General features: G+C 34.6%; 3 protein-coding genes across 4 annotated transcripts; 1 reads left to right on the forward strand and 2 right to left on the reverse strand.

The window, feature by feature from the left end:
• Positions 1-3,018: 3,018 nt before the first annotated feature.
• On the reverse strand, positions 3,019-4,407 carry LOC127135917 (zinc finger BED domain-containing protein RICESLEEPER 2-like). Its single transcript, XM_051062541.1, has one exon. It carries the CDS (start codon positions 4,405-4,407, stop codon positions 3,019-3,021), a length of 1,389 nt encoding a protein of 462 aa, XP_050918498.1.
• A 1,889-nt stretch (positions 4,408-6,296) lies between these two features.
• Positions 6,297-8,583, forward strand: LOC127138784 (pentatricopeptide repeat-containing protein At3g06430, chloroplastic). Its single transcript, XM_051065309.1, has 2 exons — positions 6,297-6,855; positions 7,199-8,583. The coding sequence occupies exons 1-2, from the start codon at positions 6,493-6,495 to the stop codon at positions 8,333-8,335; spliced, it is 1,500 nt and encodes a 499-aa protein (XP_050921266.1). The 5' UTR covers positions 6,297-6,492; the 3' UTR covers positions 8,336-8,583.
• Positions 8,584-9,251: 668 nt separating this feature from the next.
• On the reverse strand, positions 9,252-17,864 carry LOC127138783 (pleiotropic drug resistance protein 3). 2 transcript variants are annotated; one of them, XM_051065308.1, is made up of 24 exons: positions 17,202-17,863; positions 16,626-16,749; positions 16,428-16,513; positions 16,148-16,232; positions 15,846-16,005; positions 15,675-15,751; positions 15,544-15,597; positions 15,345-15,435; positions 14,453-14,754; positions 14,079-14,360; positions 13,674-13,987; positions 13,441-13,601; positions 13,246-13,349; positions 12,803-12,956; positions 12,572-12,712; positions 12,398-12,471; positions 11,976-12,308; positions 11,602-11,892; positions 11,435-11,518; positions 11,122-11,255; positions 10,721-10,948; positions 10,388-10,559; positions 10,047-10,301; positions 9,252-9,786 (listed from the first exon to the last, which is right to left on the reverse strand). In XM_051065308.1, the coding sequence occupies exons 1-24, from the start codon at positions 17,528-17,530 to the stop codon at positions 9,520-9,522; spliced, it is 4,302 nt and encodes a 1,433-aa protein (XP_050921265.1). In that variant the 5' UTR covers positions 17,531-17,863; the 3' UTR covers positions 9,252-9,519. The 2 variants fall into 2 exon arrangements, with proteins under 2 accessions (XP_050921265.1, XP_050921264.1); XM_051065307.1 differs by having other exon boundaries at positions 13,441-13,987; positions 17,202-17,864.
• Positions 17,865-18,783: the final 919 nt, after the last annotated feature.

Genomic DNA, 18,783 nt, shown 5'->3' on the forward strand with positions numbered 1-18,783 from the left:
TGGCGACGGTGGAGGCATTTTCTGGCATGTTCAAGTTCAGGTTCTCTACACTTTCTCGGCTTGGTTTATAGGTTCTTACATTGTTTTTGACATTTGTGAATGTCAAATGCAAAGACCAACCAACACCCAACCAACACAATAGACACACTGCTCTGATAGTGATTTTAAAGACTCACTTGTTATTTCAAATGTTATATTGGGCTATGATTTTGAATGTAAGCGATAAATTATAAGGTAAATTATAAGTATTGAGTATGACTACTGTTTCAATCAAAATGGTCAACCCAAAACACACAGGTAATTTAAGAAATTATTAGATTTATTGCAAGCATGTCATGGTATTTGCAGCTAATAATACAGAAATCACTCAGCAAACTCAACATGGTAAAAACATTAAGTGAAATAAATGTGGTTTACCTGGTAAACAACATGTCTAAATTGGTCATATGAATGTGCATACATCATTGTAGGACTTGGCCACTGTAGGTAAGCACCATCTCCAGATGTTGGGTTCAATCCTGGGGTACAAAAAGGGCTCATTATCGGGGTTGAAGGAGGTCCATATCCAAGTGAAGCCTGAGTTTGTGCCATTTGACCCAACTGATTAAAAGTAATGTCATACTGAGCAAATGAAGGTTGAGCTTTTGGCAAATTAAAGGGCACCAAATTAACTGCGGAGGCTGAGAGACTCCTAGCATACCTGAACCAATAATTAAATTCAATCTAATTAGTAAGCCAACTAATATATTTAGACCCTATTTGGAATCAACAACTTAAATAAGTGCTTATGACATAGGTGCCTATCATATAAATGTTGATGTATAAACTATTTCTATAACAAAGGATAAAATAAAGTCAAACAGTTCCCATACAAGTTATAAGTTGCTTTCATAAGCAATCGTGAAAGCTTATGGGTGTGTCATAAGTTGTTCCCATAATCTATCCCTATAATGCACTGACACAAACACGCACACAAGACACGACACTAACACAACTACACCGATAACAATTTAAGAAAATGAATTGATTGAATGCAACATGTGTCACCGTCGTATCTGACACCAAACACACCTTCAATCACTTGCGTACAAGTTATAAGTTGTTTTCAAAGCAATCATGAGAACTTGTGGGTGTCTCATAAGTTGTTTCCATAAGCTATCCCTATAATGCACCGACACAAACACGCACACAAGACACGATACTAACACATCTACACTGATAATAATTAAAGAAAATGAATTGATTGATGTAACATGTGTCTGTCGTGTCTGACACCAGACACACATTCAATCAAAAGTGTCAAGCTACATCATAGAGCTCTCCTAAACAGTCTCATAAGTATCTGTGTCAATAGATAAATTCAAATAAGTCAATCCCAACCAGCTTTTAAAGTTTAAATCAGTACAAATGCATCGACTACAAGATAACCACAAAAAAAAAGAAACAGAAGATGTCTCTAAACATTCCATAGTAAGTTTTATAAATTATATAATCAAGAGTTCCATTTAAATGCAATCAAGATAAAATAAACTTCATTCTTGGCTCTTCCTCTTCTATCTCTCACATGAAAAGATAGCTTTTCTTTTTATTTTCACTTATACAAACACAAGACAGTGCAGCACAATCAAATGAAAAAAAATGTTGCACTTGTAATTATGATACTCGTTTTCAGAAAGTTGTTACGGTACATAGATAAAACTCACCTTCCATAGCTACGATCATAATCTGGATCACTTCGATCCTTTTCCCTATCTCTGATAATGGCAACTCGAGGATAACCATTATCCCTCACACTAAAGGAAAACATCAAGTATGTATAATTAACAACATATACTTCCAGTAAACAAGTTCATTCAAACAAAACCTATAAAGATAGTTATCCAACACATAGATTCCTTTTGGGAAACAACTAATACCTTCATGTGAGGATATTGGTTGATATATTATCACAAAAAAAATAATTGTTGAGGATATTAGCTGATAGATAAGCTGATTATCCATAATAATCAGTAGCCCAAAATAAGGTCATTTTCACAAATGACTCCAAAAAACAAACTGAAACGAAACACAAAAATATATTAATACATGTAAAAAACATAGATATAAGTAAATCAAATGAAAAATACAAAAATCACAACCATCATCAAGTATGTGATTGAGATGAACCAGCAACTGGTTCATTTCCGTTTCCAACAGCATCAGATCCATCACCAGATGTTGATCCACTAGTAGAGGGACCACCAAATTCTGCATAAAATTAAACAGAAACCAAATAATTAAATCAAAACCAAAGCCAATACATTAATACACTAAATACTCATACTCAAATATTTACATACCTGAAACAATAGTGGCGGATAACTCAAATTCTTCATTTATATTCAAGTCCTTGAATTGACTAAGTGTAGGTTTCAACCAGTCTTGTGCACAAATCAAAGCCTCTGTCATTTCAGGGGTTAGTGAACTTCTATATGTGTCTAGAACTCTGCCCCCGGTACTAAACGTGCTTTCAGAAGCGACAGTGGATACTGGACTAGCTAAAACATCCTTCACCATTTTTGATAAAATAGGGTATCTACAAGAGTTTTGTTTCCACCACATAAGGATGTCAAAGTTAAAATCATCGGCACAATTATCATCTAGATACCTCTCAAGATCAATTTTTTTATCTATTAAATCTTTTTGTTTAAGGTGCTCTTTAAAAGCTTCAACCCTTGCAAAATGATATGGAACTTCAACATTAGGAACACCATCACCAAATGAACCACCCTCATTAGGACTAGTAGAGGGTCCATGTTGCTTTTCATGTATACCCTTGTACCAATTGAATAGTTTAAACAACTCCTTTTTTATCACATTAATCATATTAGTAAAAGGCACCGACTCGCCATTATACATATCATTAAAACACCACTCTACATATCCTAACTTGTATCTAGGGTCAAGAATCACACCAAAATAAATAAACTTGTTGATGTTTTCAATTTCCCCCCAATATTTGCCATACTTCTTCTTCATTTAATATCCCATTGAGGCTAAAATTGTGTTCAAGTTCATGGATGATCTTTTAAGCTCACAATGTATTGAAGCTAGTTGGTGGAATGACTTATGAAGGGATACTTGTTTTGACGAAGAAAATTCCATAGTAGCATCATAGAAAATTTTGAAAAAACTTACTAGACACCTAACATTCTCCCAATCATTAAGAGTAGGGGGGCCAACTAATCCAAAAAATTCCAAATAGCTAAAATCTTCACCTTCCATTTTCTCAAATGTTGCTTGATACTTTTCAGCAGCATCTAGCATCAAATAACATGAGTTCCACCTTGTCGGAACATCTAGACAGAGACGTTTCTTGCAATTAATTCTAGCAAACTCAATACATTCTTTGAACTTTGCAGATCTTTGGGGTGATGACCTAACAAATCTAACAACATTTCTAATGGCTGAAATGGATAAATCATTCTGTTTTAAACCATCACGAACCACCAGATTTAAAATGTGTGCACAACAACGAAGATGAAAGAAAGATCCATCACTCATTAAACCACCCATATTATCAATCCTCTTCTTCAAATAAGCAACAACTACATCATTAGATGTTGCGTTGTCCACAGTGATTGTGGACACATTCCTTATTCCCCATTCCCTTAAAATCTCTTCAACTTTTCTACCAATTGTCTCACCCTTATGATTAAGAACTAAACAAAAACTTAGAATCCTATTTTCATACTTCCAATCATTGTTAATGAAGTGTGCAGTTAGGGTCATATAACTAAGATTCCGAATGGATGTCCAACAATCAGTGGTTAAGGCTACCCTATTGCAATCAGATTTGAAATAACCTTTCAATCTTGCTTTTTCATCAACAAAAAGTTGAAAACAATCCCTCGCCACAGTTCTCCTTAATGGAATAGTTAATTGGGGTTGTAATTGTTTGCATAACAACTTAAAGCCTTCCCCTTCAACTACCCTAAAAGCATGTTCATCTAGGATCACAAAGAGAGCAATAGCCTTCCTACAAGCTGCCAAATTAAATCGTTGGCTTGCGGCAACCAATCCACCACCCTCTCCACCGGCAAAGGAGAGGGTAGTTTGAGTAGGATCATTTTGTGGCATCTTGGTACATAATTTTGTATGAGCAAGCATGTTAGATGTCCCATGGGTTTTTGGATCACACAAATATTTCTTATGACAGTGTTTGCAAGCAGCTACTGCTTCAATTTCATTAGGCAATTTAATAAAATGGTCCCAAGCAGGAGAGGATTTCCTAGGACCATTAGCATTTTGTTTTCTCTTCTTTCCAAGTGGAGGAAGTCCAACAACATGAATTTCATTGGCAGCAACATCAGTTGCACTAACACCAGATGTTAATGAAGAAGGTTGGTTTTGAGTAACATTCTCCATTACTGAAAATTAATGAAGATTATAATCAACACACAACCAACATCATCAACTCGTTAAGTGTTTATAGGCTTAGTTTCAAAGTTTGTTACATTTCCTTTCTCTAATGATACTTTTATGTGGTGAAATTTATTGTTTAATTAAGTAAACTTAGTTATATTTTGTTTATTGTTGTATGCATTTTCACTTATGATAACAATAATGACTTAAAGGACCTATTACCTTAAACTTTTAATAAGGTAGCAAACAAAATATTCAACATGATATATCGACATAGGCATACAAAACATACATAAAATAAACTAAACTTACTGTTATTATGCGAATTTCCAGCTCCTTGTATTTCTCCAGCTCCTTGCATTTCTACAGCCTCTTCCATATCTCGATAAAGATAAAACAAATGGAGTTATTAAAACAGTATATAAAAGATTAAAGCTCTAAAAACATAAACAACGATCTAACCTTCCATTAACTCAAAGAACTCTTGAAATTACAAAACCTGAAAATACAAAATCTGAAATCAAGAACAAAGAAAGACTTAGTGTTTAGAAAGCAAATACGAACACAAAAGAACGTGATTAAGAGGGATAAGGATACAAATGATTCTCTGCTTAGTGATGATGAAGGAGGAAAGGACGGTGATGACGGCGGAGGAGAGACATAAATAGCGATTTTGTTTTACTTTTGGAGATGAAGCAAGGTGACGGCGCTAAAGCTTTAGGGTTCAGAGGGGTGGACGGCGCTAAAGCTTTAGGGTTCAAAGGGGCGCTAAAGCTTTGGAGGAGAACTCTGATTTTGTTGGGCCAAAATTCTACTGGGTGTCATAAAATTGGGCTGGGCATAAGTTAGATAATTAATATACAATCGGTCGGGCTCAGATTTTATTGGGCCAAAAAAACAAAACCGAACCCGACCACACACACCCCTCTGAACCCGTTTGCAACACCCGTCCAACCCGTCAAACCAAATTAACCCGCCCCGAAATAGAATCCTGCAACCGGCTCGGTTGGTTATTCTCGGGTGGTTTTTTCTTGTCCACCCCTAAGTGACACTTAGGATTTTAATTGATCTGACAAAAGTAAAGTTACATGGCCTACGACATGTTATGATATACTCTGTTGTTTTAGATTTAATATATTATAATAGATAATAGATATGAACGTGCGTCTATTTTTTATATAATTTCTATATTTTTTAAATTTTATTTCCTTCCTCCCACACGAAGTGATTCATTTGTAATAATTTTTTTTTTTAAAATGACTAATCCATTTTAATTTACAATGTAATTATTATTTTTTTTCAATTCTACCTTTAATCATTATTATTTTCACCACCTCTAATATTTGATAATGAGTATTTTAATAAAAACATCATTTTCTCTTTCGTTTATTCATTTTTTTTAATATGTGTAAAATTGTCAATTGACCGACTTATTTTAGAACAATATTATCACATTTACTCTATGTAAACTTAACTTATATTTATATTTAATAATAATCTTTATTGTAATAGAAAAGAAATAATAAATTATGAATTTCAATTAAAGAATATAAAATGAAAATAAAAATAAAAATTGTATTAAAAACTAAAATTAATATTTATTTTCGGAAAAATATTTTTTACAAATATAATATTTATTTTAGAATATTGGGAGTATTTTTTTTTCTTTCCTTCAACTCTACCATCCTACTCTATTGTTTTTTATTAATTAATTTCATAACAGAGATTTCTTAATAGAAAAAAATTATTTTTTAAATTATTATTTCCCCCACTTTTAAATTTTGCTTACCCATTTCAACTAACAAACTATTTATTTTAGGAATATCCAAAAACATATATATTTTTTTTAAATAGAGAATTTATGATGATTATTGTGACTTCTTCTAAGAATTTTTTGTAAAGAGAAAAAATATTTAAATCCACAAAATTAACCCTATGTATGAAAATGTAAAAAAATCATCATCACTTTGAGTTCATTCATTGATTCTTCCCAATCCCATCTTCAAAAGTTTTGCTACCATTGATGAATTGATTTCAAATCCCAATTCTTCAATGCTGTCTCAGTAATCAAATTCTACACTCTAAGCTATGGATATGGCTTCCGTCTCTCTCACCTTCTCTTCTTCCATAGTTCCCTCTCCAATTCCCCAACCCAAATGCATCAAAACCCACACAAGACCTAAAGTTTCAACCTTTCGTATTACCCGCTGCGCAATTTCACCTCCACCCTCAAAAACCGCTTCCAATTCCTCCCCGGTTGTCAAAAAGAAACACTGGAAACAAGGCGAGTTTCCTGGGTTTTCCCAATCTGAAGGGAGAACGAGGAGGAGCCCAATTAAGAATCTCAAGAAAAAATTCGACAGAAAGAACAATGCTAAGGCGTGGGTTAACACTGTTACTGAAGCTTTATCTGAACGCATGGACAAGAAACAGTGGCTTCAAGCCCTTCAGGTACATAGACTCGGTTTTGCTGTCAAATTTCAGTAATTTTGTATGTTTGACTGTGGGTCATGTTTGGATAAACAGCTTAATTAGAGCTTATAAGTTATAGCATAATCACTTATCCGTATAAGCTATTTCTACTGTTAAAGATGAAATAAGGTGAAACTGTTTTCATAACATATGTTGTTTTCATAAGCTTATGGACATTGTCATAAGCTTATCGCAAATGTTTATGTCAATAGATAAACTCAAATAAGTCATTTTGTATCTAATAAGACTTCTAATAATTAGTAGTATTGTTTGGATGATTGGTTTGATTCTACTTTGTTAAATTACTTGTTCATTTGAGCAGGTATTTGACATGCTCAGAGAACAATCTTTTTACCAGCCGAAAGAAGGGACTTACATGAAACTCATTGTGCTACTTGGAAGATCAGGTCAACCCCACCGTGCCCGTCAGCTTTTTACTACAATGATTGAAGAGGGTTGCAGCCCTACTCCCGAACTATACACGGCGTTGCTCGCTGCGTATTGCAGGAGCAACATGATTGATGAGGCCTTTTTGATTCTTAATGAGATGAAGAGCCATCCTCTTTGTCAGCCTGATGTTTTCACTTACAGTACGTTGATAAAAGTCTGTGTGGATGCTTTCAAATTTGAATTGGTTGAGTTGTTGTATGAAGAAATGGCTCAAAGAGGCATCATGGCTAATACTGTTACGCAGAACATTGTTTTGAATGGTTATGGCAAGGCAGGGATGTTCGATCAGATGGAGAAAGTTCTGTCGAGTATGCTGCAGAGCACTGATTGCAAGCCTGATGTTTGGACCATGAATACGATCATTAGTGTCTTTGGCAATATGGGTCAGATTGATATGATGGAGAAATGGTATGAAAAGTTCCGTAATTTCGGGATAGAACCAGAAACACGCACTTTTAACATCTTGATTGGTTCCTATGGAAAGAAAAGAATGTATGACAAAATGTCATCAGTTATGGAGTATATGCGAAAGTTGCAATTTCCATGGACCACCTCTACGTACAACAATGTGATTGAGGCGTTTGCAGTTGCAGGGGATGATAAAAACATGGAGTATACATTTAATCAGATGCGTTCTGAAGGTATGAGAGCAGATACCAAGACATTTTGCTGCCTTATCAATGGTTTTGCAAATGCAGGGCTATTCCATAAAGTGATTAGTAATGTTCACTTGGCTGCGAAGCTTGAGATACCCGTGAACACTGACTTTTATAACGCCGTCTTATCTGCATGTGCGAAGGCGGAAGATTTGATGGAAATGGAGAGGGTTTTCACGCGTATGAAAGATAACCAATCTCAACCGGATGACACAACTTACTCAATCATGATCGAGGCATATAGAAAGGAGGGTATGAATGACAAGATATATTATTTGGAGCAGGAAAAGCAGATGATGATATCTAGTGATGATAAGATAGCGAGCCAGCCCGAAGATGAAATCTTTAGTTGATTTGTGGTTATTAGTCCAGACCGCTAATACATATGTATTCTTCATCTCCTCTGTCTTGAGCAGCTGTTTAATTTCGTTTTGACGTGGATGGAGTGATTAGTTGCTGAGTTGCACTCCAGCTTCATTTTTCATGATGAATGGCTGCATTTCCTGCCTAACTTCTACTTGTTTGTTGTAAAGTTGAATTTAATTTTTGTCATCCATTTTACTTACAGAGAAGAAATTTAAACATCTGCGTTTTTAGTGTATCAAGTTCATGAGCTGATAACTGCTGGCTTTACTAGTGTCCTGTGTCAAATTTGAGCTCATGTTTACATTAACCCCATCTCATCTTGTCCGAAGGAAGCTATTTGGAAGGTTAAATTTATTGGTTGGCCTCCATTTGGTAATTTACATAATTGTAAAATATCTAGATGATGGTATTATAGCCAAGGAAGCAGAAACACTTCAAAATAAAAGCCATCTTAGTTGTATTTTACATTTTTTTTCATTTTTATGCTAGTACAGATAGGTATGATAAGTAGATACAAGTATAAAAGTTTATTAAGTGTTCAATTATTCATATTTACTTATAAAATCTGAAGTGTATTGGCTATTGAGTAAAGCATGTAAGTATTTATTTATATGTCTATCTTCATGTTGGGTCATATAATATTTAAAATCTATCATATTCCTGTGTTCATGTCATATTGTACATGTATAATCATGTTTGTGTCATGGTTTCTAGAACTATTAAATTTCCAAAATCATGTTGAAGAAGATCAACCAGTTTAGAGTTTTGACAAATCTTAATGTCGAACCTTGTATATCAAACTATCATTAATGTGTTAATTGCATATCATATAATCATCAAAGTGTCTCTCAATGTTGTAGATCCAATAAAGCTAAACAAATCTGAACTTTTCCTATTCCAAACTACAATAAAATGATTCATTTATAAATCAAATTCCAAAATAACAATTAAAACAATGAACAATTTCAAATCAAAACCCAAAAATACATGATAGAATAACCCAATCTACATCATTTACTACAAAAACAAAAAAACAAAAAAAAAATGTATATTATGTATAAACAATTGCAAGAGAGGTTTTCTCAATGATGTAGCCTTGTATTCCTATATTTCTATACATGAAAATTGTAGCAACCAAACTGCAGAAGAAGCAATCTGTAATATCTTGTTTCTATCTCTTTTGGTAGTTTATTTTCCCTATACAATATGCAAAGAGGGATGCATAGATAATTGGGTAAGCAATGAGCACCACAGCCACAACACTTAATCTGTCATGCCTGAACCCATAGTAATCCTTTAGAAAGGAACCAACTGATTTTTTGTCTCCAAATATGAGTATTTCCTTGTCCATGTCTCCATACTGTGAAGTTAATAGGCCATTCAAGGACCAAGCTGTAGGGCAAATCCAGTAGCACCAAACCCACCATTTAGGAATTTTCTGCACATAATAATCATAGTTACTTAACTGTATATATACACCTCTCCAACCCGAAATTCAAACCTTGGTTAGCCAAACTTAATTATTTACAAATTTAACAAAATCCTTGTCATATTAGAACCACACACAAATATTATTTAGGATGCAGCTATGATTCTGTTCAATCCAAACAAAATCAAGCCACAACTTATTGTCCTATATATTATGCTATAAAAACTAAATTAGGAAAAGAAATTTGTGGAGATCAAGGAGAGACTTACAGGTCCTGGCATGAGGAATCCAGAAAAGAGATTGAATATGGTGTAGACTGCAGTTGACAGTACTGAAGCTAAATCCAGATTTAAGCTTAATGACATTACCAGCATTCCAAGATACACAAAGTATAGAAATGTGCAGAATGTGGTATAGAAGTACCAAAAGAGCTTCTGAACTGACCAATGGAAACCTATCATTGGATATGTGATAGCCACATATAAAATTGCTTGCACTAAGATATATGGTATTTCAATAGCCACCTACATAAAAAAAAACATAGATTATAACATTACTGGTTTTATTATAAAATAAATACCACTTGAATTTGCTTTGAGCAGCATCATACCTGTGCAAATGAATAAGCCATGGAAGAATACATTCCTGCAAATTTTTCTCGATATAGGACGGAGCGCTCAGTTGCCACGTACGGTAAAATTGTTGAACAGTAATTTATTCCCAAGAATATTACAGCAATATACATTGATCCAAACACATTGAACAAATCCTGCTGAGTGTTTCTTTAACCATAAAAAAAAACACATGTCAGTACTTGATTTAAAAGCTACTCTAGAACCATGACACCACTAAGAAACATGAATGACAAATGTTTTCTTCTGATTTAAATTAATGAGTTTGGGTTCTGGGCAAATTATATGTAAGTATAAGAACGCAAACTCACATTTCCTTCCCTTTCTGCCAAAATACCGCCCCAAATATTATTGCTGCAACAATCATGAACACAAATCGTATTAAATTGTACTCGGGACTTCTCCAATAGGACAAGTGTTGCTTCCATAGGCATGCCATAAACTGCCCCAAGTTATTTTGTGGGAAGCGAGTTGAAAAATGCAAGTCTTTAGAACCTGGTTCTGGTTCACTTATCTGTCTCACCAATTCAAGGGTATCCCTAGAAATAAAAATAGTAACTCAAAACATGAGATAAGTGCTCTTTCAAATGTTTGATCACTGGTCACTATCATTACAGCTGAAACAGTTAGTACATATAAAATACGAAAGAAAGAGAAGATTTTTGTCTGTATTTTTTCTATGAAAATGAATGATAGCCAACTCGATGCTCACCGGTGAAGGTGCGACTCTTTATATATATTTGCAAAATCTATTTTAAGTTCATCTTCTACAGATGCAGAAGTAGCTTCCAACATCCAGGTTGCAGGATTATAATTGTCCTTGATCTTTGGAACTCCCGGTATACTCTGATGGACAGTCAAGTCAATTAGATATAAATTTGAACAATTCAGGCCAAGGAGTGAAGACTAAGGCACAGTTTTTTGTCAATGTACATTGCAAGAAAAGAACTTTAGCAAATAAGATGATCACATGGATCTGTCCAGAATCTAAAACACTAAATACTTCGCTTCAGGTCTGAGCATACCTGAAAATATTCGATCAGTCTATTTGAATGATGGCCTAGCATTCCATTATATATGATCTTGCCTCCAGATTTCATTAGAATCAACTGCATGAAAAATAAATATTTTTTATTTGTTGATCCATATGTCATCCGTACACAAATATACAACAGAAAGTACTTTTGACTACCTCATCAAAAGTCTCAAATATATCGATGCTTGGCTGATGTATGGTGCAAACTGTGGTCCTACCGGTGGCAACAACATTCTTCACTGCACGCATAACTACAGCAGCAGCTCGGGCATCCAAACCTGATGTAGGTTCATCCATAAAAATTATTGAAGGATTGGATACAAGCTCTACTGCTATTGTTAGTCTTTTACGTTGCTCAGTAGATAAGCCACTTTGACCAGCGATACCAACTAAATTATCCTTTATATCATCAAGTTCAATTGTTTCAAGAACTTCTTCAACAAATTTCTGCAGAATAGATACACACAGAAAGTTACAAAACGCATCTTTTATATGAAAATGACAGACAAACCACGGTATAAATCCCATACCCCTTTTGTAGCTGAATCAATCTCGCTTGGCAACCGCAACCAAGCTGAATATCGAACAGATTCTTCTACTGTTATATATGGAGAATGTATGTCGTTCTGCTCACAGTAACCTGAAACTCTTGCAAATGTCTTTTGCACTTTAGGGTACCCTCCAATTCTTATATCTCCTTCAATGATACCTCCAGTTTTTCTTCCTGAAAGGACATCCATGAGTGTTGTCTTCCCTGCTCCACTGACTCCCATCAATGCAGTAAGGATTCCTGGCCTAAACGCTCCCGTGATATCGCAGAGCAATTGTAGATTTTTCTCATTTGAACCGTGTTTTTTCATCTCCTGCTCAGAAGAGTAAATTTCTTAATTGACAACCTTGTCAACAATCTACATAATCATAATAACAACAAGAACGTGATTATGAATTTTACCGGAGGTGTGTCAACAAAATACTGAACATCCTTAAATGCTATTGACAGTGGCAAAAAGGGCAAGACCATTTTCCCTGCATAACCAACCATGCAAAAGATACCATAAGTCGTTACGATCTGTTTGAAAGAAAGAATTCCTGTGATATAAGTTACCATAAAGTATCATTTTTCTACCTGTGCTTTGAGCTTCCTTGGATGTGTGGGTAATATCAACTGCTACTGACTTATTTTTTAATTCCACTTCATTGTTTTTTTCTCCTCTTTTTAGTTGAGGCAGCCTCTTTTTCGAAACTAAAGCTCGAGATTGCTTTGGCTCTGAATGCATTTCCCATCAAATCAGTGGATTGAGCAAAATAAAAACAATTGCTCGATATTTTTCCTTGCAATATCATGGATAGGACTCACCTTTTAAGTAAGTTAATGCTACTATAAATAGTATATCAAATACTACTGCGAAACCAAGTAATGCTCCAATTGATATCCAGAAGAAGTTGCTATCAAAGTCTAAACCACGACTCTTGAGAACCTCCCTTCCAACGGTGATGTTTCCCTCTTGAATCTGAATAATAATAATAATGAAAATAACAATAAGAATATAGATATATAACTGGAGATTAATTTTGATACACCGTCTGTGTAAAACGTTTTACACTGTAAACAAATTATAACCAGTTATATGTGTGACTTCAGTAGTATTTAGAATAAACGTCAAACGTTTGTAATGATCATCCAATTATGATTCATTGACAGCATAAAAAATCGTTATCCTGATAATGTCTAGGAATTAAACCCATATAAATGTATATTGTGCCCTATCATGAAACCAAATAAATCATCTTAGAAGGTACCTTTTGCCAGCGAGGAGCAAGAAATTCATTGAGTGTTATTCCTATTTCCCCATATGACATGGGAGAAACCCAAAACCCCCACCTCAACCACTTTGGTAACGACGCTGCAGAGAATAAACTACATGATGAGTAACTTGGTCATTAGTAATTTAGTACTACTACATGTTATAACTAAGACTATATAAAGCGTCTTACGTCGAGGAAGAATAAAGCCTCCAAACAAGAACATAAGTACTAAGACCAAAGAACCAACAGTTGTAGCTGCAACATCAGTTTTAAACACTGCGGCAAGGGAACGGCACATAGAGGTTGATGACATGTGCAGAGCGATAAGCAAAAGGAACTGGCGGAGGAACCTGGTCCAACAAAAAATATGTAAGAAAAAACTTGCAAAAGAAATGAGAAAAAGTTTGACTATATTTACATGCCTTGTTATTTCTGGGCTGTAGCCTATAACATAATATGTTATTGATGTCCAAACAAGAGAATCAAGGACTGAAAATGGAATCTTTAGTATGGCAGCTGGAAGACAGTAAGCCCAAGCTGGATAGAGATAGAATGCTTTCTGCTTATAAACAACGGGGAGTCTAGTAATAGTCATTATCAACTCGGCAACTCCATTTGTCATTAGGCGTACAAGTGTATAGTACAATGAACCTAATAAATAGTTTGATCCTAACAAGTCCACGTCAAGTTGTGTGCGCAAAAAGACCGTCATTGTTATGATTGCAGTGATTGTAAGCTGCAAAACATGCGAAAAAATAAACATGTTAGATTTTAAATGTTCAAGTACGACTTAGCTGAGTTGAACTGAACTTGAATTTGATAGTAACCTGCACAGTTTTGAATATATAGATAAATGAGTTTCGTTTCATGAGAAGAATCTCCCTCTTCATACAAGCTTTAAACAAATCCCATTTTCCTAAGGAGTACTTGCTATATGATAAAGAACTTTCATGGGATTGAGATTTATCATATGGTTGCGAGAGCTCATCATCTAACATTCTTCCCCAGTAACTTGTTTTGAAAATCTGAGAGAACTCATCCACTGAAACATAACTGTAAGGAATATCTGTGCGGTACCAGTATTGCCTTTGATCCTTCTTAGAGGTTACCTGCACATGCATGAAATTTGTAACTCGTGAAACTATGAGTAAAATCACTTGAACTTTGGCGCAATGGTAAGGGACACAGTTTCCATTTCTACCTCTTGAAGAAAGTCTGCCACTCCTTTTCTTTCAGGGCACCAGAAACCGCAATCCTTAAAGAACTGGAGTGCTTGACTGCAGGGGCCATGGTATACTATCTTTCCCTCTGCCATCAATATAAGATCATCAAATAACTCAAAGGTTTCTGGTGCTGGTTGGAGGAGTGAAAGCACTGCTGTTGCATCATTGATGTGCACCAATTGCTGGAGACATGTAACTATTTGAAAAGTAGTGGAGCTGTCTAACCCAGTTGATATTTCATCCATAAAAAGTGCTTTTATGGGACCTACAATCATCTCTCCTGCAGTATGATTTGGAAAAAAATTGAGTATATATATTAAGAAAATATCTATGAAGAATATTTAGTATGTTTGCAGTCCAACCACAAGTATCATTAGCCTTAATTTTCACTGCTCTAGTAAAGAGGCAACGCTTCTCATGTATATTCAGCCAAGAGAAGTAACTTGTAAGTACTTCAAGTATTCACAAGTTCTAAGGAGATTATTGAGTCTTGAATTTTCCTCTCCGCGACTCTTAAAATTTTGATTGGAACTAACTCAATCCTACAAAATTGCTTTTAAGGTGATGGTTGCTCACACATTATCAGGTCACATGTCATGCATTATGGGACTCTCAACATACACCCTCACGCCCAAAACTGAGCATTTGGAGCGTGACCTAAGAGGCCGATAGCAGGAAGCCCAACAGATCTTGTATCAGCTCTAATACTGTCTTCATATTTGAGTTGGGCTAACTCAGCTCTATAAATACGACTTGTAAGGTGATAGATGTCTCTCACTTGTAAACCCATTTTCAAGCTATATCTCATCCAGCGCGGGACTCTCAATAGTAACAAAATGACAAGAAAACATTACTTAATTTTCAAGATACCTGTAGTTAGCCTTTTCTTCTGTCCACCTGAAATGCCTCTATCTAGTGCATCTCCAACCAGAGTGTCAGCACAGATATCCAATCCAAGTATCTACAACATCAAAAGTTGAATCCACGTGTTAAAAAGAATAGAAAACATCTAAAGTGAGAGATTCAATAACTTTGTGCTCTAACTCAACCCTGCTTTAAGCAGATGTACCTTTAAAACATATTCCGTTTGAAGATTTTCGCTTTGTCCTTCAACAGAAATAGCCTGCAAAAGTCTGTGTTAATTTCTGTCAACTTTTTTCTTTCTAATTATGACATATAAATTCTCCATACTACAATTACCTTCATATAAGTATCAATATCCGGGTCAGGGAAGATTCCTTGTTCTTTTTCTTTCCTAGTGATTTCAGTCATTATATCTGCAATTCAAAGGATACATATGAATGCCTACTGGTATTGTATTAGTTACAACTTATATGGATAATCTAGGATTGAATAAGCAAGAAAGATTACCAGCTCTGCTTCCAACCCCCTGACAACGTGCCGAGAAGTCAATAGTTTCCCTGACTGTCATCTCAGGAATGTGAAGGTCATACTGGCTTATGTAAGCTGATGTTTTTTGAGGAACAAATTCATCTAGTCTGTGACCATTGTAACAGATTTCTCCAGAAACCTAAAGTTAAGTAAAGAGGTAGGATACCACAGCGATTAATACGTAGAATCTTTATTGTTTTGAAGTTATGCTAAAAAAATCATTTAAACTCAATGACTTTGCACATTAACTTTATTCTATATTACTGTGTTTAAAAACTGACCTCGAGAGATTGATCTAGTTTTCCAGCCAATGCCATTAGTAAGGTAGTTTTCCCACAGCTAGGTGGACCCAGAAGAAGAGTAAGCCTGCATTAAAAGCCATATTTGATGAGTTAACGTTTAGAAATCCGGTCCGTTTTTTTATTTTAAGCTTCATCATTTTGTTTTTTCTGTCAAATAACCATATCCATGCCGGAGTGTCTTATGGATCCTTTTCTATTTGTGATTGTGAATACCAAATTAATGTGAATATGAGTGCATCCTTGTAAAATATTCACTTGCCTTGCCGGCTTTATGATGCCACTGACATCTTTCAGAATGCCCAATTTGGTTTCTTGAGAACTGCATGATATAGTCTTCACTAAATCCTGTTTGAATCACAAGTTAGTTCTGTTTGCATGTACAAATAAGATGAGGCAGTGACAAATGTAGGTTGTGGTGCATATAAATAGAAAGAGAGATGGAAGGAAGCATACTTACTGAAAATAAGCTAGAAAAAGAATTCCATAGAGTAGGAAGTGGCTTCCCTTGAACAACCTCACATTCTGCTTCTACATTCAGGTTCTTGTACCTTACCTCCACACTAGGTAACTTCACATTCACTCTGAAAACAAACCAATCTATCAGCCAATTCTTCAAAATAATCCACTAATATATACTGAAAAGATAACCCCCTTCCTTCTTTTAACTGAGTGCCATAAATGTAACAAAAGTGCTTATCATATAAGTGCTTATGTATAAGCTATTTCTATAACAACAGTTACAAGTTATTCCGAAGAATTTATTATGGAAATAAGCTAAAAACAGCTGGTGCACATGTCAGAAGCTATTTTCATAAGCTCTCTCAAACAGTCTCGTAAGTGTTTATGTGAGTAAATAAGCTCGAATAAGTCAATCAATCTATAGTACAAAATCTACTCAATTCCAGAATTGGATGCCAAAAATATCATAATCATTTGTGAATACTCCACTCAAACAAAATGTCAACCCTAATTTGTTAGTAAAACAAAAACAACTTATTTTGCAGCATGATCTAGTCGAGTGTAAACAAATTACCTTTCCATCCTTTCTCTAAGTTTCTGCAACAAGTTGAGATTATCATTCTCAATATGCTTGATGAGCTTATCAATAAACAACCGCTTATCAACAGCTCCAAGTTTAGTAACATCAACAACCCTTTTACTACTACTTCTTTGCCATCTACTACCACTTTCCTCCTGAGTGATTTCATCAACAAAAGAAGTTTTAATCCTTTTGAAAGTTGGTAGTTTCTCTATAGCAGCCCATTTAGATTGAAGCTCTTTATCTTCCTCCACAAATGAATCTGCATCTCTGTCAAAAGTCACAACATGACCTTGATTTCTTCCTCTTGGAGTTAACTCCATTACTAATCTTAACTTCAATCAGCAGCTACTGAAGTGAAGCTTTTAAACTGTAATAATCACAAACATGTGGCGTGCAAAGATTGAAATGATTGTTTAGAGATTTTGAAGGAGGAAACAGAATTTGATTGTGTTTGAAAGTGGTTTTGAAAAGCAGCCACTTCTTGAGAGTGACTCTTGATTAAGAAACAAAACCAATTTGGTTATAGGATTGTCAAAGGTTCACATGAAGAGAGAGTTGTTTGGTTGTTAGATTGGAGTTTGTTTATTTTGGTTCTCTGCAAATTATTATTTTATAATTTGTTCATCTCTATTCCCTTCATTGACTCTCTACAACAAAGTCCCTATGGTGATTTTTTTTCTTCATGCAAGCTTTATTTTATAATATCTTTTTAGTTTAATTATTGTTTTTGAATCTTTCAAAATGATAAGAGATTGGTGTGCCCATTTTAAATTTTATTATTTTTGGTTTTTCATTCAGATTTTTAATTAAAAATAATAATATAATATGTGATAAATAATTTGATAATTTAAATAAAGTAATATAATTACATTAGTAAGAAAAAGATAGAGGATTTAGAGGAGGTGACAAAAGTGTGTGGGAGATGAATTTAAAATTAAGTCTAGAATTGATTATTCATAATATTAGGATCAAGTGATGCTAGTTAATTTTACAGGGAATTATTCTTTTTAGATATTTGTATGTCAATGTTGAAGATGTCATTGATGGGAAGAGTTGTTAGTTAAGATAAAGCATTATCGAGGGATTGTCCATGAAGAGAGATGTCAAGGGTATTGAATTAATGCATCTTCAGACAAAATTAAGGGATTTTGAGAGTGAGTTTCTTCTATTTTGATCCTGCATGAGTATAACCAAATTGTTTTTACCCAAAGAATGTGTCAATATAATCATATGAAAGAAGTAGATATTTGATTTGATAAAAAGTTGTGAAGGACGGTTCTTCGTGGTTGGTGAAAGTCCTTTTTTCTAGTACTTTCAATGAGTTGTAACTTTTTTACCGATTAGGATTAGGAGCTTGAGTTTGTACTCGACGGCGGAGGCTATCTCATACACTTTTGGGACTTCTAGGTTCAATCTTGAATGTTACAATATCATATATCGAGAGACAATGAGATATATGGTATGGACTATAATCTCGGCAAAGTTTTGGATAATTTTAGTGTTGCGATTCCAAATTTTGACCTTAACACCCTCTTAAAGCACATGTTTTAGTGAGTGTCTTTTTTAGTAAAAA

Source organism: Lathyrus oleraceus, chromosome 4, assembly GCF_024323335.1.
Source record: "Lathyrus oleraceus cultivar Zhongwan6 chromosome 4, CAAS_Psat_ZW6_1.0, whole genome shotgun sequence".
NCBI classification, from domain to species: Eukaryota; Viridiplantae; Streptophyta; class Magnoliopsida; order Fabales; family Fabaceae; genus Lathyrus; species Lathyrus oleraceus.

Coding starts and splice junctions, on each gene's coding strand:
- LOC127138784 (XM_051065309.1), top strand. CDS start 6,493: ATGGATATGGCTTCCGTCTCTCTCACCTTCTCTTCTTCCATAGTTCCC. Junction 6,856..7,198: donor AGTGGCTTCAAGCCCTTCAG/GTACATAGACTC, acceptor TCATTTGAGCAG/GTATTTGACATGCTCAGAGA.
- LOC127138783 (XM_051065307.1), bottom strand. CDS start 17,530: ATGGAGTTAACTCCAAGAGGAAGAAATCAAGGTCATGTTGTGACTTTT. Junction 13,988..14,078: donor ATATATTCAAAACTGTGCAG/GTTACTATCAAA, acceptor CATGTTTTGCAG/CTTACAATCACTGCAATCAT. Junction 11,519..11,601: donor TATTTGAGACTTTTGATGAG/GTAGTCAAAAGT, acceptor TTTTTCATGCAG/TTGATTCTAATGAAATCTGG.
- LOC127135917 (XM_051062541.1), bottom strand. CDS start 4,407: ATGGAGAATGTTACTCAAAACCAACCTTCTTCATTAACATCTGGTGTT.